The 24,047-nt window shown below is 36.7% G+C and overlaps 1 protein-coding gene and 1 long non-coding RNA gene across 2 annotated transcripts; both read left to right on the forward strand.

Moving 5' to 3' along the window:
* On the forward strand, positions 1-10,806 carry LOC139960211 (glutathione S-transferase A4-like). The gene is made up of 6 exons (XM_071958402.1): positions 1-180; positions 3,955-4,006; positions 5,977-6,109; positions 7,133-7,277; positions 8,611-8,748; positions 10,118-10,806. The coding sequence occupies exons 1-6, from the start codon at positions 94-96 to the stop codon at positions 10,235-10,237; spliced, it is 675 nt and encodes a 224-aa protein (XP_071814503.1). The 5' UTR covers positions 1-93; the 3' UTR covers positions 10,238-10,806.
* Positions 10,807-15,703: 4,897 nt separating this feature from the next.
* Positions 15,704-17,586, forward strand: LOC139960214 (uncharacterized). Its single transcript, XR_011790420.1, has 3 exons — positions 15,704-16,373; positions 16,622-16,674; positions 17,055-17,586. It is a non-coding gene; the product is annotated as an uncharacterized lncRNA (long non-coding RNA).
* Positions 17,587-24,047: the final 6,461 nt, after the last annotated feature.

The raw sequence follows: 24,047 nt of genomic DNA on the forward strand, positions 1-24,047 counted from the left end.
TCTTAACACATACAATAAACATAGTGTGTGAACTGGAAAGGAGGAGTAACTAAGTGTTAGTTAGGAGTTGGCCGATTGTAAGTTGATTTGAACATGGCCGATAAACCAAAAATTACTTATCTCCGCGGACGTGGGCTAGCCGAAGTAGCCAGACTTATTTTTGCTGTACAAGATGTGGAGGTAAGCCTATTTTTTTAAGGTTTAATCCAAACTTTATCATGAAATATCAGCCTAGCTTAGGCCTACAGTCTACAGGGTAGAATATAGGCCTTAACTAAGATGCATAGCTCTAACATGTGGCTTGTATAGGGTGGCATACCCCTATTACTACTCAGAGTCTATGTGAATCCTCCAGAGTGTACTCCCGTCTCAGGACAAGTTCCAAAAAGCATCAGGAGAACACCATTTTTCACCTGTTATTTCTGCTTCTGCTTCTGTTATATACTCATTAAAAACCCCTCTCATGAATCACAACGAGGATGAATGAACGCAGCGCAGCAGTGCTTGAAGCAATGCGTGGGCAATCTAGTTTTAAACACCTCAAGACTAGGGCTCGTCTTAACGGCCAAGGATTGCGTATCCCAGTCTTTTATAGTCCTAGGAAAGAAATTACACTTAAAAGCACGATGATTATGTGGATTGTGGAATTTGAGTATAACGGCCACGTCTCCCTGGTTTCAAGAAGGGTGATTTGTCTCGTTATGGACTGCAACTAGGCCGTTAATAAATTGATAAAAAACATTAGTCTGGCCCTTTTCCTTCTTTCTATGAGGGGTTCCCATTTCAAAGTCTTCAGAATCTCGGTGACGCTGGATTGCCTACGGAAATCATGAGTTACAAACCGTGTTGCCTTCCTTTTGTTCTATTTATCTTAATCTGAAACCTTATAAGGGTCCCAAATCTGAGCTGCATATTCTGAGCTGCGACACATAGACATATATGCTAATTCACGTTATTCTCGTGGGCAAGAGTGCAAATTCCCATTCAGGAAGCCAAGGGTTCTGCTGGTCCTAGAGCATATCATATCAATATGTGTAGAGAAAGATAAGTTGTCACTTAACAGGATACCAAGAAAGGGTGCGCAGTGACGCACTACAATATTTGATTGTATATGGAGTAAAAAAAATCACAGATTTTGCCCCGCTACGCTTGATCGTCAAATGAGTGAATCATCCGCAAATAAATAGTTGCGATTTAATGTGATAAGTAATGTCGTTTATATAGCATAATAACAGAACTGGACCAAGACAGGTGCCTTATGGGACACCTGAGAGAAAAGGAGAGGATGTTGATGATATTCCATCAATAATCACACTTTGGGTCTGTGTGACAAGAAACTATTGATCCAACAGAAGAGATCTCCCCGAATTCCACAATGGCCGATCTTGGCCAGCAATTTACGACGAGGGACTACATCAAATGCCTTAGAAAATCAAGAATATTAATATCAATCTGGGTACATTCTTATCATAATATTGATCTAAATCTGAAATAGTCATGAGAAGCTGAGTAATACATTAACGACTTCTTCTGAAACCATGTTGTAGGTCTGTTAAAATTGCATGATTGTTCAAATGATCCATTATGTGTTTCACCACTATATGTTCTAACAACTGCGAACAGACACGTGTAAGAGAGACTGGACGGTAATTGGATGCAAGCTGTTTATCATCCTTCTTAAAGATTGGAGCGATATTAGCAGTAGGCTAATCAGATATACAGCACCACCACACTGGTTAAACAATGAAACAAGAATTGGAGCAAGTTCAATAGCTAACTCTTTCAATAGACGGTTAGGAATATTGTCTGGCCCGGACGACTTAGACTCAACAATATTTCACAGCAATTTTTGGACACCAAGTTTAGTGACAAGTAATGATTGAATATCAGGGTATGGTTCCTCGTGCATATAGGGGATGCTGTCCATGGTATAACGGGTAAACACATAGCTAAACTGCCTGCTCAAAATGTCCGCGTTCTGCCTGCTAGAACTGTAAAGAGTCCCAGACAACATGAGAGGTGCTACCCTAACCGCATCCTTTCTTTTCTGTTTAATAAACACGACTAGAGCAACATCGCGTTCATAACCCACCAGTGGTTTTTGCGAATTCATCGTGCTACCCTTTGGTCTCTGCAATGCTCCGGCAACTTTTGAACGGTTAATAGAGAGTGTTGAATGGACTTCACTGGCAGACTTGTCTTCTGTACTTAGACGATATAATTGTCTCTGGTAATACTTTTCATGAAGAGCTAGTTTGTCTAAGACAGGTGTTCAACCGCATCAAAGAAGCTGCATTTAAGCTAAACCCCTAGAAATGATGTCTGTTCAGTAAGAAGCACCATACCTGGGACACTTGGTGTCTTGTTAGGGCGTTTTCAGCGATCCAGCCAAGGTCAAGACAGTGAAAGATTGGCCGACATCGATGACAGTTAATCAACTGAGAAGTTTCTTGGGTATCTGCACATATTACAGGAAGTTTGTAAAGGGGTTTGCCGACATAATCACCAAAAAAGAAAAAGAAATTGCATGGTCAGAGGAATGCGAAGAAGCTTTCCAGAAATTGAAGACTGCCTTGATCACAGCACCAATACTTGCCTATCCGACAGATGATGGAACCTATACATAATCGATTCCGATGCTAGTAACTTTGGGCTTGGATGTATACTGTCACAATGTCAGGAAGGCCAAGAACAAGTCACGGCATACTTTAGCCGAACATTGTCTTAACCGGAGAGACGTTACTGTACCACGATGAAGGAGCTTCTGGCTAGTTTGGCATCGGTAAAGCATTTCTACCATTACTTGTACGGTCGACGTTTTAGCATCAGCACAGATCATGGTGCCTTGCGCTGGTTGACATCATTCAAGTGGACTGAATGTCAGGTCGTCCGCTGGCTGGAAGTACTCAACACTTACGACTATGATATCCAACGCCGAGCAGGAAGACTCCACGGCAATGCAGATTCCCTCTCCCGAAGGCCGTGTAGTGACTGTAACCATGCGTCAAGTTGAAGGAGCAACTTACAACAATCACCAACACTTATGAAGCAAGTTGTAGATCGATAAAAGTTCGTGCCATTGGAGAAACCGATTCCACCAGAGAGGAGTCTAATGTTACGAAACCCCCAGAAGGAATCAGTGAGTATGATTTGCTGAAAGGTAATGGTAGCACAGAAGAGAAGGAACAGCGTTGGTTTGGTTGCCTTACGCATGACTAAATCAGATCCAAACAGAAAGTAGATAAAGATTTGGCATTGTGCTAGGCTGGAAAGATATGGGAACGATAGACCCCTTGAGAACAGGTAGCTGGAAGCCATAATGCTGTAAGAAATTACTGGAATCAATGGCAACAACGTGAAGTGAAGAATGGTGTACTTTATCGAACGTTTGAATCTTCAACAGGTGAAAAGTTTACATATCAGCTGATAGTACCGGAAGTCATGCGAGAGGACATACTAAAACTTTCGCACGACCACAAAGTAGCAGGTCATTTTAAAACCAAGATGACCATCGACCGAGTCCGTTACAACTACTACAGGAGTGGCTATCGGAACGATATAGATTAATGGTGTTAGAAGTGCGACCTCTGCAGCGCCCGGAAAGACCCCAGTAAGTAGAAAAAGGCCGGTTTGCAGAACTACAAGTCAGGAGAACCGATGCAGAGATTCATTGGTCCCTTGCCCAAGACAGACCGTGGGAACCAATACATCCTGGTAAATACTTCTCCAAGTGGAAGTAGGCTTTGCAATACCTTGCATTCAACATTACAGTTTCAAATACAATGCATTCAGCACTAGGTTCAAAGAGTGCATTCAGCAAGACAGCTTCAAATACAACGCATTCATGTTCAGCACAGTGTATAATAACTGCCAGTGTTTGCCCAGTAGTATGAACCTGAAATAGTGTTCTTAGATAAAGTTATTGAGTATTTACTTATTTTATCTTGATTGCAGACAACAGAAGAACATATAACGACAAAGGAAGAGTTTCAGAAATTGAAAGCAAGTAAGTTGGCATATGTAGGAGATGTTCCTATGAGAATGTTTGAAGGACAAGAAGAGGTTGCTGCACTGTACATGAGTTTGGAACTTTTGGATAAACAGTAAAATGGTTAACGTTTCTTCATTTCTGGGTTTTATTGAAGACATATCCACTCTTGAAAACATAGCTTAAAACCTCAAGCACATTTGGGATATCAAACCCTGCCAGTGTACATCTCATTAATTAATGTAAAATGCCAAAGTTCATGTAACTAATGGTTAGAGTTGAAATCTGTGCCAAAATCATTTCCCAAATTACTCAGTTAAGGGAATCGATGAACTTTGTGGGTTTTGCCTGGGAATAGGATGTAGTGCTGACTGTTACTTGTGCGATGCCAGAGGTAAAAAAAGGTAAAAAAAAATCAATGAACAAATATTTTAGCTTTCATGGGCATATCAAAATGTGAGAATGGCTGAAACCAACCAAACCATATACAGTAGGTGACCAGTCCCAGCATTTTAGACGCTCATTATAGCTAACTTAAAATGCCAAAGATTACATGATGAAAGGAAATCAACATTCAAAAGTTTGCAAATTTATGGAGTTAAAACATTTTGTGAACTATTGTACTCTTAACTATAAGGCATATTTACTTAAAAGTAAACTGGGCATGGCATCTAGTTTCCTCCAGGAAGCATTACATCATATGGTGATAATTTACGGCCCTTGGCATGGGATATATCACATACATGACGAATGATGGGTCAAAACTCTCAGTGGTTATAGCAAACATTACCCAAAGCAGCAATTGAGCCCTTCCAACTTTCAGAGACCCACGAGCCAGGTACTGTAGAGATATCAGAGTGTAGAAGTTTACCCTACGTAAACTTTGCCAAGTTTGTGCACGTACCAAAATGACAAAGTATCAAAAATGTGTGGTAAATTACTTCTAAATTTCAAATGAATACTCTGGTGGCTATAGTTGATGGTTCAAAACTTGTGCTTGTAACTTAGAGTTAACAATTTCAATGGCTATTGTACATGTGATGCCAAAGCAACAAAATTGCCAAAACTGTCATACCAATGTAAGAAGTAATGACTGTTTGACTGAATGTTTAGAGCTTATTAACACAACATGTCAACGTAAATGAGGTCGGGAAAGTTCAAGCTTCATGTACCTCAAACTTGCTGTATCAGAGTGATAAAATGATATGGGTCAAAGAGTTCTGTATACCCAGATTTGGGGATGAGATTTTAGCTGCATGATTGCCTTGTTTTCCTACTAGTTAACTAGTGCTATAGGGACCATCTGAATTGATCTCCATCCTAACTGATAGTATATATGATATATCATATGATATATTATATTATATGTTATATATAATATATCCGAGTTTATGTGATAGCAAGGTTAGGGCAATTTTTTATCATATCACAATGCATATTTGGAATAATGTAAAAGTGAGAAATGAGGCAAGAGGTCATTTTCAGTTTAAACCAGAGTCAAACTCAAAATCTCAGAACAAGTTTCTCTTTCAGGGAAAACTAATGGAAGTTTCATCATTTGCAAATATAAAGAGTTTTTGAGTGTTGTGAAGAGTAAAATGATATCAAAGTGACATATGTACCTCTGTTACTGTCACGGACAGGCAACAATACAGTATACACCCACCAATATACGTCTAAACTGTTGTAGTCTGCCGACTTTCTAGGAGTACATTGGTCATGATGCGCCTAACTATCTTTGTAAACGAACAGAATAAACAACCCAGTGAAAATGGTAAACAGCTATGAAAGAATCTAAATAGGATAAATGCTTTCTAAAAGTGCAGAGCAGCTTTAAGTCCAGTTGATATTACTCATATTTACTTATTTGTCTACAACTTTTTGCTTCTGAATGTCTCAAAACAGTTTTAAGAACACAGCATACTGTACATGTTTCTTTAACCATGTTTCTTTCCTTTGTTTGTGTTTGTGTTTGTTTCTTTCCTCAGCTGGTAAGCTCATGTTTAACCAACTGCCCTTGATTGAGATTGATGGCCTTTGTCTGATCGAGTCTCAAGCTCAAGGAAATTATCTTGGACACAAATATAACATGCTCGGGAAAACTGACCTGGAAAGAGGGAGGTTAGGCACTAGACAGTGGTCAGTTAAAAGCAGCTCCCATGAGGATACACAAATAAGGAACTCATATATTACTTCTTGTATTTACATGACGAAACTGATCCTACATAGAGGGCTTCATTTAGCTTTAGATACAATCAACATAACAATCACATACGACATAATTTAGTGTACAAATTGTGTGTAGCTGTTTTGAATGCTTGAAATTGTGTCTAGCAAAGTTCTATCATGGTTACTGTGCATAAAAGATACTACTCATCATTGCATATACATAACTATTTGACTGATTTGCATATGATTAGTAGCATGTTGTGATAAGACAATGAATATATATATATATATATATAAATATATATATATATATATATATATATATATATAAATATATATATATGTTATATTCTCTGCCACATCTCACGTGCAACAGTTTGTAACATTTTAGAAAGGTTTCAGACAAAATGTCATCAACATTTCAACTTTCTGCCCAGAACTGTTTTGCAGCAGCACATCTAGATACATTTTTATTTGGGTATTATGATATCTGGATATCATAAACTCATTTCTCAAATCTCACTGTACCATGAAGTAATAATGGAATAGAATATTTAGACCATTAAGCTAGTTTACTTGTACCTGTAAGTGAGAAATGAAGGAAGACAGTGTCCAATAGTTGTAACACAAGTTGTTGCTAGAGTAATTTCAGGTGGAAGGCAATTTGATTGAATTGTGTTTATATACAACATATGCAAAAGTGACTTTCAACAATAACAACATATAAAGCATTGTAAAATGGTTCAACTTTAATCTTCATAATGAACAGTTTCAAATATCTGCAAACATACAAGTTGAATTCAGTTATGTTATTTGGATATGAGTTCTGCTGAATGAAGTAAAATCATTATGCATAATTTGCAAGTATGCATGTCCATGTACTCAAGTTTTTAGTTCAGATTTACAATCAACTTCAATATCCAGGAGTTTGTTACTTCTCTGTTCAATTTTTATGGACTACCATTTTCTTTGCAGAGTTCAGATGTTATATGCTGGGTCAATTTCATTTCGCAGTGTAAGCGGACCTGGCTGGTTTTTCATGCCAACGGAAGCAAAAGCAGACGCTAAAAAGTCTGCAATCGAAAAAGCAAAGACCAGATATTTACCCGTGTTTGAAAAGGTAAACACATTTTGGTTTTCTTGTCATTGTAATAAAAGTTGTACGGTAACATTTATGTATTGCTGTGTGAAATTGTTGTAAAATAGAGGGTGCTTATATGTGCAGAATGATTCGATAGTTTGCAAGGTCTAAAGCAATGCAATGTTTATGGGTCTACGAACACCTATACACAACATTGTCATACTCACTCTAATAGGCATTATAAATCATGAAAATAGCTGCAACTCCCATCAAAATCCATCAAAGATTTACCATTTTACAATTTTTTTCTCAATTCTAGTTTTATTTATGATTAAACATTACCACATAATGCACATTGATGATGTACAGGGATGATGATGATGATTTTCTGGTATGTTATCATTTTTTTCCTAACCTTTGTTTCAAAGACACTGAACACAGGTTCGTGGCCTAAGACGATTTTTTGAATATTTTATTGTCTTCTTTGAAAAGAGGAACATCACATTATTCAAGTAATAAGTGGGCTTGTAATTAGGGAATCATGTTATTAAGGGTTCAAAGAAGAAATTTGATGAGCGCAACACTCCACATCATACTAGTATGCACATATCTAATGAATTTCCCGAGATTTATAGAAACTTCAAATGTGCATATCTTGGAAATGAAAAGATCTTTTCGAAATATGTCACATATTTTGAATGTACTGAATATTGACCAAATTGGCTAGGTTTCTATAGTACTTTAAGGTTATAACATATTCTATAGAAGTTTTTTATTTGTACTGTGCACTAGGAATGAATGTAACATTTTGTCTGCCAGTGGGGAGAGATCCCCCTGATAATTTCTGGGGGATACAATGAATGCACCCCTGGATGGCTCCATGATATAGTGGATACTATTTGCATTATTATACAAGGGTGATGAAAAATGTTCAAACAAGAAGAATCAATGTTTGTTTTCCAAACATAACTTGAATGCATGTACAGGCAGATGTATTAACTCCCCACTGCAGTTCATACATGTAGTACATTAGGTATGTTGTGCACCCAGTCACCATACCTAGCACCATTATGTAATATCTCTGTTTTTTAATACTTCAGGTCACTCTCTTACACTCAGCTAATAAATATATATCAGCAGAGCCAGCCGCTATGACAAGCCAAATGCCCAATAGTTCAAGATTCCAACCCAAAACTTGGACTTTCAGTAGATATGCCATGCATGGGGGAATGGAATGGAATCAACTGTTCAGCTCTAACAGTCCATAAAGTTGATCTTTCAAGAACATCAGTAGCTAAACAATTGCAGGATAAGCGTCATTTCATGAGACATTGTTCTCACTTTAACCGTTATCTCTTCTTTATTATATCAGGTCTTAACTGAGAATGGAACTGGTTTTCTGGTTGGTAGTGAAGCTACGATATCTGACTGTGCTTTGTTCAATATCCTGTCAGAAATGAAGGAGATGTCAGAATACCATAATATTCTAGATGATTTCCCACAATGCAAGGTAGGCACTTTAAGATGATATGTGGCTTTGTTGTCTGGTATGTTGATTTTAAGACAAGAATTCTTCCTGTTAATGTTTTTCTAAATGTTTGCATTCAAGCAGTGCTTTGTGCAACTGTATCCAAATGATTTTCTGGTAACTGAAGTTGATATCTTAGCAAAATTGCCGAAAATAGAGCTTTTTGCAGGTATCATGAAAATATGAGTTTTTCATCTTTTGTGACATTTGTAAACGCATCTAGCAACAGCAGAATAGATGATTTCATCAGGGTACATAAGCTGCAAATGTCTTAATTTTTCTTTATAATTTGTTGATTTATACACAGAGGAAAGAATATTTCTAAGAAAAGATATGTTGTGATAAAATTCTTTGTTTAGAGAACTTTGTCCTTTGAAATAGACGTTGGAATGTTCTTTGAACTATGAACTTTGAACTATGTCCAAATCACAGCTAAGCCAAACATTCAAATGTATCAGGTTTCCAGGATAAATATACAAACAGTTTTTTAGGTCTTAATAGTAAAAGCTGTTGAAGGCTATTTGCAAAAATGACATTATAGACCCCCTACTGTGATTGATGGAGCATTGCATCTAACTAGAACATAAATGATGTTGTAGCTCAACTGAATTTTGCAAAGAAAATTTCATGGTCAGTCGTGGTTCATTTATCACACATGTGATATTGTGTTTGCAATGTTTTCACATTTTCACCTAGAGCTGGTTACTGCAAATGACCTTTGACATAAAAGCACTACATTTCTTCCACACAATATGGTATAAGTGTACACAGTATGAAATTTGTGGTAGCTACCTTTCTGGAGATATCCTCTACATAAGGCTTGCACATCTTGAACTCCGGTGGCCACAAATGACCTTTGACCTCCACAAAAAGCAAAAGCTACTCAATAGGATACATCGACATGCAAAGTATAAGATTTGGTGGAGATTCATATCCTGAGATACTGTTTACAAGACCTAAACTGACCACTGACCTCAAGAAAAGAGGAATAGGCATCTTCAACTAAAATATTGGCAAGAAATGTACCAAGTATGAAATTCGTCGAAGGTTCCATTTTGGGGATATAGTGTTTACAAGCAAGGCATCACAACCACCATTTTTGTGTGCATTGGTAATGATTATCATGTTTCAGAGGTGTTAATGGTTGCACCACTTGGCAAGTGTTCAATTTGTAAAAGCTAATCACAACTTTTGCTTTTCCAGTGAGAGACCAAGAAAATGTGTCTCTTATTGTAAGAGATTATTCATATTGTAGATAACAAAGACCCATAAAAATTCAAAATACCTTAAGTATAGATCAAGTTGTCTCCTTTTATGTAACTGTTTTTTCTTTCTTTATTGCTTCTGTTAGGCATTTGTGGAGACATTTTCAGCCATTCCAGGTGTAAAGAAATACCTGGAGAGTCCAAGACGGTTTCCTCCCCCTGGTGATGCCTACGCTAAAGAAGCCGTTAACGCTCTGTCACCATAGTAACTTTTGTGTCGTTTCAAATCTTTAAGGGCTCCTTAATAGCTAATGTCTATGAAATTTTTGCAGATGAAAGTAGATTTATAGAGTAATTTACGGTTTCTGAATCGATTCATATTCTCAATCTCCAAACATCTAAAGCTTGTAGATCGTCATTATAACCAACCATGGTCAGAAATTTATTTCATTTCAATTATTGTTTATTCAGTTTTGTTTTATTTGATTAATGTCTTCGTAATATATACAGGGATAACAATATTTACATATCATGTGACAATGTTTTATTTTACAAAAGGAAGTACTTAATATTTAAAAAAAAGACCTTTGTAGGCTTGTAAAGCAGATCACTCCGTTTTCTTAAAAGTGGATGAACCAAAAAAAAGGGGGGGGGGAAGATATGTATGTACCAATTGATCAATAAGTGTTCATGTCAGTGTACTTAATAGTCTTGTTCTTAAAATATCAGAGTGAGTTGCAAATTCGAATTTCATTGGGATTGGCATTCCATGCAAGATACTCGTACAAGTGAGCTCTACTTTAACAAACATGTGATGTTATGTTATGTTATGTTATGTTAAAAAATGAGTGAAAATGGGGTAAGCGGAGACATCTAGACTGCCTTGTATTATGGTCATCAAATAGCTGTTTTAATGTAGTCACGTCTTCCAAATGTGTTTCAGAGAGAACTACAAAGCAGGACAGAAATGTCTCGTAATTTTCACTGGGCTTTGGCGGCATCTAAAATTTTGGGTCCGGTACTTGTGGTGAACTGGTGAATCCAACTAGAACTGCGACCCATTGTCATTCAACACAGTGACCAAACATCAAGAATAATGTTCGCAAGTAATTAGCCTAATTACTTTAAAACTAAAATACGATAGTTACAGAAGTTTGTGATTTGATGCATCATAATTTTCTCCCATATAACGTGTTATACAACTTTGTTGGCCCAAGAATCGCTCATACTTCTATTACCTCGGTAGCAACAGTAGAATACACATTCCCTTGGAGAATGTGAAGATGTTATTTTCATAACGTTTTGTCGTAGCCTGTCTCAGGACGAATATGAATGGTTGTTCTCACTAAGGAAACCCTACTTAGTGTGAATTCATGGAAAGCTCCTCCTCTACCTACAGAAAAAGTAGCCCGAAATCACAAAACTTTCTAAAATGTTGGAACCAGGATTTTCTCAATTATCGGCTATATAGCATAAGTCAGTGAAGTATTAAGACATGTCCGTTTGCAGCTGATATGTTAAAATGAAATTCGCCTTCCACGTTTTGTTACCGTATAAGTAATGTTGGCAATCGAGAGGGTAATTTCAGAAGCTGTACTGCAACATATGCTAACAATGATAGGGAAAAGATGGTGCTTCATCCTGCTTTAAATCTTAATACAACCATCATGAATTTTCGTACTTATAATATGTAATTAGCCTATTTTCTCTTGAATACATTGCTTGATGTCGACTGTCATAACAATTGTCCAATGGCATTTGTCTCTGCCCTCGTATTTTTTTCACTCTGTACTATCAACCTGTTAGTCAGTAAAATCTAAGTTGAGAAGGAAATGCAGTTGAGATACAACAAATTACATCATTGGTAAACTAATACAGAATTGCAATATGATAATATACCCAGGTTTGAAAATTATAACGGTGACAAAGTTCATTACCCTCCGGTCGTTGATGACAGGTCTTCACATGTATAAGGAATATCTGCGTACCAATTAAAGCAGTGGCTTGCCCAAAAGGAGAATAAGGGCGAAAGTAATAAAGGATTGCATTAATGTGTGACTATAACAATGATCAGTGCGGAAGAACAACGGAGAAAGTAATAAAGGATATCATTTATACCTATGTGTGACTATAATGGTAACAATGATCAGTACGGAAGAACAATTAGGGAGAAAGTAATAAAGGATAGCATTTATACCTATGTGTGACTATAATGGTAATAATGATCAGTGCGGAAGAACAAGCCAGGGAAAAAGTAATAAAGAATAGCATTTATACCTTTGTGTGACTATATATCATGATAATAATGATCAGTAGTCCCGCGTCATTATACATAGTGTAATACCGTCCAGAAGTTTGTAGTTGAAATAATCTATGTAGTCTATTATCAATGCAAACAGTGGCGGGCGCAAGGGAGAAGAATGGGAAGGGGGGCGGAGTGGGCAGTGGCCACTACCCCAGCCTACATCGTCAGTCCGAAAACTAAATCAATTGGAGATGTTTATAACATGCAGTCGGGGAAGAATAACCCCACTCTGCAGACCCCTCCACCCCCCCTCCCCCGGAGCTCCTCGGTCATATCAAGCCCATATGCACACAAAGCTAAAAGATATCTTATCATCAGAAATGTTCGGTCTTTTCGAAACTGAATGGGCTATTTTAGAATGTATCTCTCAAACTGGTTATTCGCGGTAAGTTCAATATCTATGTGAATGCTTAATTCACCCATTTACCTTTAGGCATATAGACAACACACGGCAATATTTTAAAATATAAATATTATTCTTAAAAAGTGGTTGGACATCCTACACTCTAAAAATGATAGGTATTATTTTCTGGGAAAATGCTTGGTTGGGTAATTTTTTAACAAAATTTGGCAAAATCACTGCTTTACGTGTTGACAAACATATAGTGAAAGGGGATTTAGTAAAAGGGTGTGTAAAGTAAATACAATATATTCAAAGTTTTGTAAGCGTCCCGCCAAATCGAAAGTCACTGGCACAGGTCGACGCGCACATCTACGATGAAAAAATGAACGTGTCGCCCATACATTTGTGTGTGCTTGTATGGATAAACACAGCACGCTACGTATCATCACATAGCTCATACATACAGTGTAGATGAGGAGTGTAGATGAACATATAGAAGATTGGCAGGCCTATCGAAGAAATCCTACAAAAATGGTGGATTGAAGAGAGCTGATATACACGTTTCAAGGTAAGGATGTACTATTAAAGAGTAGGATAACAACATTGCGAACCTATATTATGTTGATATGAAAATGATGTTTATATATAGATAGTGTAAGGTTAGGTCGAAAAAAGCATAACGAGTGACGTTACTCGTTAGGTCAAACGTAACCTAACTAGGTCCATATTAAGCCTACCCTATGGTTAAATTGATATAGTAGCTGTAACGATTGAATTGAAAGTGTGATTATTTTAATTTTAACGTAAGGCATTGGGACTTTACTTGACGCCAGGTAACCGTGCATGAAATACATTAATGTACAACTTTCTAGGGTACGTAGTCTAGTATTACTACTAGCTACTAACAGTAGTAGGCCTTAGTAATACTAGTGTACTACTACTAGCCTAATTACTTACTGTACTTGGCCTATGCTACTGGCCAACTAGCACAGGCTTAATGTTAGGCCAGGCCTTATTGGCTAGATCGAATTTGTACAAATTAAGCTAACAAATACACCCTAGCGTCTAACATTAGGTCTAGTAACCCAGGGATTGTGTCCAGGAATTGTTAGGGGAGGAGTCAAAACGACGGGAAGGGTCAGAGCAAGCGGAGGGGGACGCAAGTCAAATTAAATTGGCTTTTTATAACTATCACAGTACTATCAGATACCATTACCAGATTATGCTACTCCGTATACGGAGCCCTTGAAACTGATGATGTCTTTGAATATTTTTCCTCAAACATAATTCCACTTTACAAAGTTTAAGCCTGTATTACCCTAGCCTATACATTGTAACTTGAAAAAAATGGTCAGATTAAGAAAAAATCCTGTAGGCCTAGGCTAGGGTATAGTAGTCGGACCAGTCCAGCAAACACAAAAACGTTTTAAAACATTATTAAAACGTTTCGTCTTTTGTTTTGATAGCGTTAATTGTGGTGTAATAAATATGTCACGAAAACGTTTTCAGGCTATTATTTCAAAACATGTATTCGTTGAAACATTAATATAACATTAATATAACTTTAATATCTCATACAAACGTTATGCCGACGTTTTTATAACACCACATTTAACGTAATCAAAACATAGTTTAGAGGCTCTTTTAAAAATGTTATGATAACGTTTTGTGTTTGCTGGGAGGGCCAAGTTAGTTTAGTTATCATTACATGTGCACCAGCTAACAGCATACTTGCTTGAAGCTAGCAGCCATTAACAGCAGCCACTAACGAGTAACAGTATTCATCTACGTTATTCGTGGTTGATTTATATTTATACATCAGAGTGCTGTCTGCGCTTGAACTTACTGGCTACTAGCTTCAACCTGGCTGATCGCTTGCATATAATCACAAATGCAGAATTCGGATCTCGTAATCAAGTTGTACTACGGTTGCCCTGTTACATTGTCATGAATCTGCTTTGCGGCAAATAGTAAAGCATACTTAACTACAGTAACGGTATGTAGGTTACGTGCAAAGCTCGCCAACGATAGTAAGCTAAGCCTATGTAGGTTAACTATATGAACCGATCACAACAATTTAGAAGTTAAGATTGATTTTATACTTTGCACAGAATTGTAAAATGTAGAATTTCAAAATTTCAATCAGTAGTTGAATAATATACGTTAGAGATTTGAAGTTTTCTATTCACCAGATGGATATAGTGCACAGTGTGTTTAGCGATTTCTTAATTAGTGCTTGGGTGAACATTTTCAGTGCTGGGCGGGGCCAACAGGCATGGGCATCGTACTATATAGTACAACTTAGTGGACTACAATGTACAATACTGAAAGATGGGCCACCGATTGCAAACTATAAGGGCATGATGGCAAAGCCTTTGGAAGATGTGGGTTATGTCAAGCCATGCATCAGCTATACCTTGATGCAATGAATTTACTGTTGTTGCAATTGTTCATGGTTGTATTGATTAATTTTGAATCAAATGGAATTAAATGGGAGGGGGAGGGTCGGGTACTGTTCAATCAGTCGTTATAATGAATACAATATAAATTAATATTAAGTGATGTTTAGGCTCCTGCAAATAAATTAAAGCTGCAAATTGTTACTAGTGTAATCACTAAGGATGCTTTGCAGGTTAGACCAGAAAAAAAATATTGCCCAATATCACAAACTAATGCACATGTGCTAATGGTATATAGAACTTCCTTCAAAACTGACTTTAAAGTTAAACATTTTAAAACAAAAAGCTTCCAATAGGGCAGCATCCATCAAAATCCAGCCTAGTCCTATTACAGTGGCTCGATGAAGTTGAATGATATAACTCCCAAAGTATTCCAAACTCTGCTGCCTATGCTAACTCTAGTGGTTAATTGTTTTTTTTTCAACAGAAAATGGAATTGATGTGACTGCATTCGCCTTGTTGGATGAAAAAGTACAAAAGAATTGCTTCAGTTTCTTCTGTGTGTAATAAACAAAACAAAAACAACAGGTATGTGTATATGGTAACAGAGTGGTGTTGGTTTATTTCTCAAACCTTTTAAATAAAGGGTAGGAAGCTAAATTAGCTATTCTTATATTGTGATTGATTCAAATGAAACTGAAAAAAAAATGTTAGCTAATACTCCGTACAAGTAGTGCAATCCTTATGTTTATATCCTTGATGGTCCTTCTATAGTTTCAGCTTCCCATCCAACCATTACAGTTTCTACCTTTGGATGTTAGTGCCAGTGCCAGTGCCAGTGCCAGTAGAGGGTCTAGTTGTGTGGATATTGAAGATGGGAGGCACTAGCATAAGCCAAGATGAATCTTTGTGTGACACTGAGGAGAATTTTTTGATCTTAAGTGTGTTGAAAATCTCTCATAATTTAAATTCTTGTTGGTGTCCACGTAAATACGGGATGTTACTTTAATGTACTGTTTCCCTAGTAATAGTTATGGGGGTGGGGAACCATGTCCCTCTGCGCCCACATTTAAGAAAATAATTCCTGGTCTGTAAAGGCCTGGAAATAAATTTTATCACACAATAGTGACCAAACATGATAAATTTACCTGTTAAGACTTAAAGACTTGGTCATAATTGTTTTCATTATTCTCTTGTTTGTTTTCATTTAGGACGTGAGAAATATTCTGATTCAAAATGCGAATGGAAGAAGGGCAATGAAGAATACAGATCAAAACAAATTTGGCAACAAAGCTGATAGATACAGTATTGTAGAGCTGTGCATGAGTAACATGATTTGAATGTCATGGTGATAAGTGAGTATTTTGGGCAATTTTCAACCATCCATTGCTCAGATCATATCCATTTGAAGTAAGAAAGACATGAGATTTGTAGTGCCGATGATGCTACGACAATGCATCAGTCTGTCAATCAGCTCAATCTTCTGGTATGGTGCGACGTTGTGAGAAGAACACACAAAACTTGGTCAATATGTTAGATAAATTAATAAACTGAGGTTCTTGGAAATCTTAATGAAATAATTCACCTTTTATGCTTTTCACAGCCCAAGTTCTTTCATCAAAGGAACACTAGCCCAGGCCATCTTGGTTATGTAAGGTAAATTGTCTTTAATTGAACTAGCTACTCTAAATGTGCCTTATGACAAAACCCAAGGGCTTAACACATCCTATGCTTGGCTTAGAAGGTGTGCTTATAGGGTAAAGATAGGCTACTTAGGGAATTCATTGCATTCTGATAGATGAGTATTCTGGGTAAGACAATTTGGTTAAGTGTGAGTTCCATCATTAATAAAGGTAAGCATTGTGGTATATGTAGTTGAGAGCAAAGGGTTATTTGGCCAAACATACCCTAACCAGTTAATTTGACATCAAAGGAATATTGTTGGAAGAAGAGACATATTTTGTCTGAGTTCTTGAAGTCTATTACTTTCTCTCATTCACGCATGTTTCATTATTTGGAATCATTATTATTGTCAGGAAGCATGGTATTGTAAAGGTGCTAAAGGAAGACCAGCAACAGGATACCTGGAGGAACACATAAGAAAAAGAGTACTTGATATGAATGAACCAGAGAAGGAGAAGAAGAAAGACGTACTCCCCAAACAAGGACCCATACTAGGTTTGTATTTTGGTAGATTTTATAGATCAATCAACCCCTATTCGATAGTGTCCTACTTCTGTAAATTCATCCTACAGATCATGTTCAGCTTGATAAAATCTAGAAGAAACAAGCACTGTCTGTATATGTTATTTCACTGAGAATGATGAAGCAGGCATGAATACTGAAGGTTATGATGAGTGCTTGGTTACCTGCTGAAGGCTGGCATATATGTATGTAGCTTATAAATGCAGTCTACACTGCCAGTGTGTGTAGTGTGTGTGACTTAAAGCTTGTACTCACAAGATTTCCAGAGGTGTGTAATGAACTGATGCCGACTACTTTCATATAAATGTGCCATGGTGAGTAGAAGATCCCTATGATTTTTGGACTATTGACATTATTGAGAGAAGTGTGTTTTTAACCTCCATTTATCTTCTTTATTGTTGCTGCCACGGGAGTTTGATTCCCGGAACCTCCCGATTCATTAGCCTCATGCTTTATATGCCACTGCTTTTATCCACTCCGCCACAGCACTGGTAACTATGCACAGCTTGCAGTCAAATTGAGAAAATGTCCCAGCTGGATACGTATGATACGGTGCGCACTGTGTGCTGCAAACTGGTATTTGCTGTAACTTGTGTGTGCTGGAAGTACTGTACGTAAATTGGCAGATATAGATCATAATTTACTTATTGAAATCTGCCAACAGCAGGTTTACCAAGCCATTTTGAACCTCTTTCAAGATTTTGAAATCAAATAACAATCCAGTTTTTTAGGCTAAATCAATTTATAAACAACATTTGGGTATAGCCTACTGCAAATAAATGACATAATATTCCAGCCAGCTATAGCAAATATATTCAGAAAGTAAGAGAAGTACTTTGAAAGTTATAGTCTTACTATTTGACAGGTTTAATGTACACATGTTATTCTAAGTGTAGACCATTTGTTCATATTCCCTGATCAAATCGATATTATTGTACATATGTGATACAGTTTCTTATGAATAAAATTATTTCGAATTTCAATGAAGGATCTGTCTACTTTTTTATCAGCGAACAACTGATGCTGAAAATCAATAGTAACCCTGTAGGCTGTAGTGATAAACCCTAACCCCTGCCTAACCATGATGTTTATGGCGGGCCATCAGTCTCAAATCGTGGGAGATCGACTCCTACCGATTTAAATCGACATATACCAGTTTAAGTCGACATATCATCGATTTAAATCGACATATACCAATAATAATAATAATAATAATAATAATAATGATAATAATAATAATAATAATAATAATAATAATAATAATAATAATAATAATAATAATAATAATAATAATAATAATAATAATAATAATCATAATCATAATCATAATCATAATCATAATCATAATAATCATAATCATAATCATAATCATAATAATAATAATACCAGGCTATGCAAAATCTCCTTTGACGAGACAGATAAACATTCTTGCATTAATTGCAAACGTGGCAACTCTGGAACTCGCGCAAATCACATGGCATCATCTATAACCTGTCCTCAGTATGTCGATGCGCAGAACAATGTTAAACGACTGATTGCTCGTTTAAACTAGACATTAGTTTCCAGGACGGCAATACTAAGACTTATCAGCAATCACAAAGGAAATTTATATTGGAGACTGCTAATGTTCGCTCAGCTCGAAATAAAACTTCTTTAATCGTTGATCATATTATTCATTCTGGCACTGACTTATGCTGTTTAACTGAAACTTGGCTTAAGTCAAGTGATACTGTTTCCGAAGCTGCCTTAGCGCCTGAGGGTTATTATTACCTTGGAGTTCCTCGACCGCAGGATAGAATTGGTGGTGGGACTGGTTTAATTGTTCGAGCCTCAATTAAGACCAACCTCTTGCATTCTGATGAAAAGTCGTCTTTTGAATATTCTGAATGGCTGGTTGCTATTGACAATCTCAGAGTTCGTTTAATAATAATCTACCGTCCTCCATATTCCGAAGCCCATCCGGTCACCACTTCAACTTTTTTCCGAGAATTCAGTGACCTCCTTGAAAACTGTGTGCTTTGTCCTGAAAAACTTATTCTTACTGGCGATTTTAATATTCATGTGGATGATCACACTAGTACTGATGCGACTAAATTTACTGATATTATGAATACGTTTAGTCTCCAGCAACATGTCTCCATTCCAACTCACGACTCCGGACACACGCTTGATTTAATCATCACACGATCCACTAACGATATCGTGTTATCATCTCCACTAGCTGCTTTAAAAGTGTCCGATCATTGGTCAATTAGATGTTATCTTGACCTTCCTATTACCAAACATTCAACCAAAGAAATTAAATACCGGAAATATCGAAGTATTCATATTGATCAATTTTGTACTGATATTTTGCAATCCTCATTATGCACAACTGAATGGCTTGATTTAGAGAGTTTAATTGAATGCTATGATCGTACTTTAACATCTGTCCTTGATATCCACGCACCAGTTCTGACCAGAGTAATTACCGTTAGGCCAACAGTTCCTTGGTTCTCCGATCATTTGAAAATTTTACGTTCCGCTTGTCGAAAGGCTGAAAGAGTTTTCCGCAAATCTGGTCTTGAAACTCACAGACGGGTCCATCGCTCTTTGCGGAATGAGTATTCATTCCATCTGGACTATGCTAAAAAGTCCTTTTATACATCAACCATCCGGGACTGTGAAGGCGACACCAGGAAACTGTTTACTGTTGTCAAGTCATTGTGTAATAAAAAGCAAGTTGTTTCTTATCCGCCACACCAAAATACTATGGAACTTGTTAATGACTTCGGACAATTTTTTATATCTAAAATTGATAAAATTAATACAAACATTGATTCCATCGCTACTGGTCCTTTTGAACCTTATGTTCAACAGCATTTCCAATCGAAGTTGACTGGGTTCAAGCCACTTTCTAACGATGAAGTTCGCACAATTATCAAATCCTCCAATACGGCTACCTGCAATCTTGACCCAATACCCACTTGGTTACTTAGAAAGTGTCTTGACCCCCTTTTGCCTGTATTGACTACCATGATAAATCTTTCACTTAAAGATGGTAATGTTCCTGACAAATGGAAGATTGCTACCGTTACTCCATTGTTAAAGAAAGCAGGTTTGGACCCTATCTATTCTAATTATAGACCAATAAGTAATTTGAGTTATGTTTCTAAGTTAGTTGAACGAGCTGTAGTTAATGAGATTGTCTCACATTGTTCATCACATGCTCCTTTTCCTGATTGCCAATCTGCGTACAGGCAAAATCACTCTACAGAAACTGCACTTATGAAAATTCATAGTGATATATTGATGAATATGGACCAACAACAATGCACTCTTTTAATCCTGTTGGATTTGAGTGCAGCGTTCGATACTGTTAACCATGATATTCTTATGAACATATTGCGTACCCAATTTGGTATTGTTAATAATGCACAAAAATGGATTGGTAATTATCTGTCTTTCAGAAAACAGCATGTATCTATAGAAAATATCTCATCGAAAGATTTTTCTTTGAATTGTGGTGTACCACAGGGCAGCTGTCTCGGTCCTGTTCTTTTTCTTTGTTATGTTTCTCAGTTGTTTACCATTGTCTCTAAACACCTTCCTAACGCACATAGTTATGCTGATGATACACAGTTATATTTATCTTTCAATGCTGGTTCTCTGTTATCTGAGGAACGGGCTGTTCTGGCAATGCAATCACTTATATTCGAAATAAGACATTGGATGATCAGCAATAGGCTAATGATCAATGATTCTAAGACTGAGTTTCTTTTAATTGGGACTCGCCAACAAGTTGCTAAGACTCGGGTTCAGATGATAAAAGTAGGTAACGTGGATATTAAGCCATGTGATAGTGCAAAAAATCTTGGGGTTTATCTTGACAGCAACATGTCAATGGACATTCATATTGGAAAAGTTTGCTCAAGGGCATACCATGGACTCTATAATATTCGTCAGATCAGAAAATTCCTGGATGAGGACTGTACTAAAACTCTTATTAATGCTTTTGTAATTAGTCACATCGACTACTGTAATGCACTCTTGATTGGTTTACCTGATTATAAGCTTCGTAGAGTTCAAATGGTACTTAATGGAGCGGCTCGTTTGATTTACGCTCTTCCTAAATTTTGTCATATTACTTTTACTTTACAATCTCTTCATTGGTTACCTGTACAGCAGCGCATTGAATTTAAACTAATCTTGCAAGTATTTAAATGTTTAAAAGGTCTTGCACCTAAGTATTTATGTGATATGATCTCGGTGAAGTCTAGTTGTTACTCTTTGCGCTCACATTCTCGAATCACACTGCATGTTCCTTGTATCAATCATAATACATTAGGCAATAGGGCTTTTGCCTACAAAGGACCTCGGTTGTGGAATTCACTTCCGGTGGAATTGATGCGTATCGACTCCCTGACCATAGATGCTTTCAAGATAAAGTTAAAAACATATCTGTTTAAGCTTGCTTATTCTGATTGACCCGACTGGTTGGCTTTTTCCTTGTTAAGCGCTTTTGAATGTTTTGTACAAAATTAGCGCTATATAAATGCATTTACTACTATTATTAATAATAATAATAATAATAATAATAATAATAATAATAATAATAATAATAATACTAATAATACTAATAATAATAATAACTAATATTTATAATGCGCTAATTATAAACAAAGTAGTTGTCAAAAGCGCCATACATATAAATATGAATAGAAAGAAAAGCAAAAACAATAATGCAACAATGAAATATAGTTACAAATCAAACTGAAAAATGTTTGGCATAGAGGTAGGTTTTTAGTTTAGATTTGAAAAGTGATTTATTAGGTATACATTTTAAATGGTTTGGGAGGGAATTCCACAATTTGGGACCAGAAACTGAAAAAGCATGGTTGGCATAAGTAACCCCATTGGTCCCAGGTTCAAGGAGGGTAATAAATTTTGACTGACGGGTGGCACGCTTGTATTGCTTTACTATTAGAAGTTCTGAAAGGTAGTTTGGAGATAAATGGTTATAAATACAATTGTGGATTAAAATAAGGACTTTGAAATGTATACGCGTTTCAATTGGAAGCCAGTGTAATGCTTTAAGAAGAGGGGTAACATGTGTAAACTTAGTTTGCTTGAAGATAAGTTTGGCAGCCCAGTTTTGAATTTTTTGCAAACGAATTACCAGATTTTTTGGAAGGCCAATGAAAATTGAATTACAGAAATCAAGGCGGGATGTAATTTATCCATAAAGAACCTCCGTTTCGATTCACCAATGATTTTCTGGACACAATGAGTTTTGTTGTAATAAGATGTTTTGTCCTCTGCCGAGTGTGAGCGACGATACTTCTTCTCTGCCTTTCTACGTGCACGTCTTGCGACAGCTATGTCTCCATTAAACCACGGCTCCTTTTTGGGAGAAAAAGATTTCTTTATCATCGCAGGGGCATGATGATCTAATACAGCTCGCATAGCACTGTCCATTTCAGAGCAATCACAGCAACCGATGTCAATATCTGGTACTTTGGCACACAATCGTGACAGAATTGATCCAAGTCAACCTCCTTAATTTTACGAAACGGGATAGCTTCAGATGGGCCAGGACGAATCATATAGGAATTGCATATTGACCCAGTCATGAAATAATGATCTGAAACGGGCATGTGAGTGATGACAATATCCTCAATCTTTGAGTTAAGGTTTCATGAAGTATAAACAATTGGGTCTAAAATGTGGCCAGCTTGGTGAGTAGGCTCTGTAACATATTGCGATAGACCAAACGAATCCAATATTTCTGTAAACAAGTTAACGCTGTATTCAGATTGATTGTCCAAATGAATATTAAAATCACCAAGCAAGAGAACATTTTCTATACTGGTGCATCGAAGAGACAATAACGTTTCTAGTTCATCCAAAAATTCTTTTATTGAACCAGTGGGCCGATAAATGCAAATGATATGAATGTTCTTTGGTTTTGTTCGTAAGGTAAATTCCAAAATCTCAAATTCTGAGGCCTCAAACGGTTTACTGTATTTTACTGCAGAAATGGAAGATTTATACAAAACTGCAATTCCTCCTCCATGTGTGTCTGTGAGTCTAGGGCAATTAAATATGTTATAATTTGCCGGGACAAGATCAAAAATGGACTTTCCGTTTTGTCCATCAGGCCTTAACAAAGTCTCTATTAAAACACAAAAATCCAGATGAGCATCAAGAATGGCCTCATTTATAATTATAGTCTTATTGTGAACAGAACGTACATTCCATAAACCAAATGAAATGTTATTAGAAAATTGCGTCTGCTGGGAACATTTAATAGAAGTTAAACATCTAGGGATATTTGCATATTGGGAAACATTACTTTTCTCCTTATGCAATTTACTAATAGTTTTTAGATCATGAAAACGAGTCTGAATTGTAGAAATGTTCCTTATTTTTGAATGGAATTGAATACCTCCTCGACACCCTCTGGCTGGTGCACGAATTCCAAGAACTCCAATATAAGAATAAAGCCATTGTGGGAGTTTGCTGTTTCTTGTGTACTTTCTTAGATGCAGCAATTCTCCTTTTGTGTATTTCAAACTGGGCATGCTTGGCTGCAGATTAACACAATGAGATCTTAACTCAGTCATAATGGCAAGCAGGATTAAAGCTGCTAGAAATGTTGAAGCCATTGAAAAGTCAGCTCCAACAATGAAATAATTCCTAAGTGTAATAGATGAAGTTGAACTAGGTTGGGTGTTAGGATAGTAGGATAAGAAAAACCTACACCCTGCTCTTCAAATACCAGTTCATATACCAGTTTAAATCGATAATATATCGAATTAAATCGGTATATGTCAATTTAATTC

Source organism: Apostichopus japonicus, chromosome 19 (genome assembly GCF_037975245.1).
Source record: "Apostichopus japonicus isolate 1M-3 chromosome 19, ASM3797524v1, whole genome shotgun sequence".
In the NCBI taxonomy this organism is placed as follows: Eukaryota; Metazoa; Echinodermata; class Holothuroidea; order Aspidochirotida; family Stichopodidae; genus Apostichopus; species Apostichopus japonicus.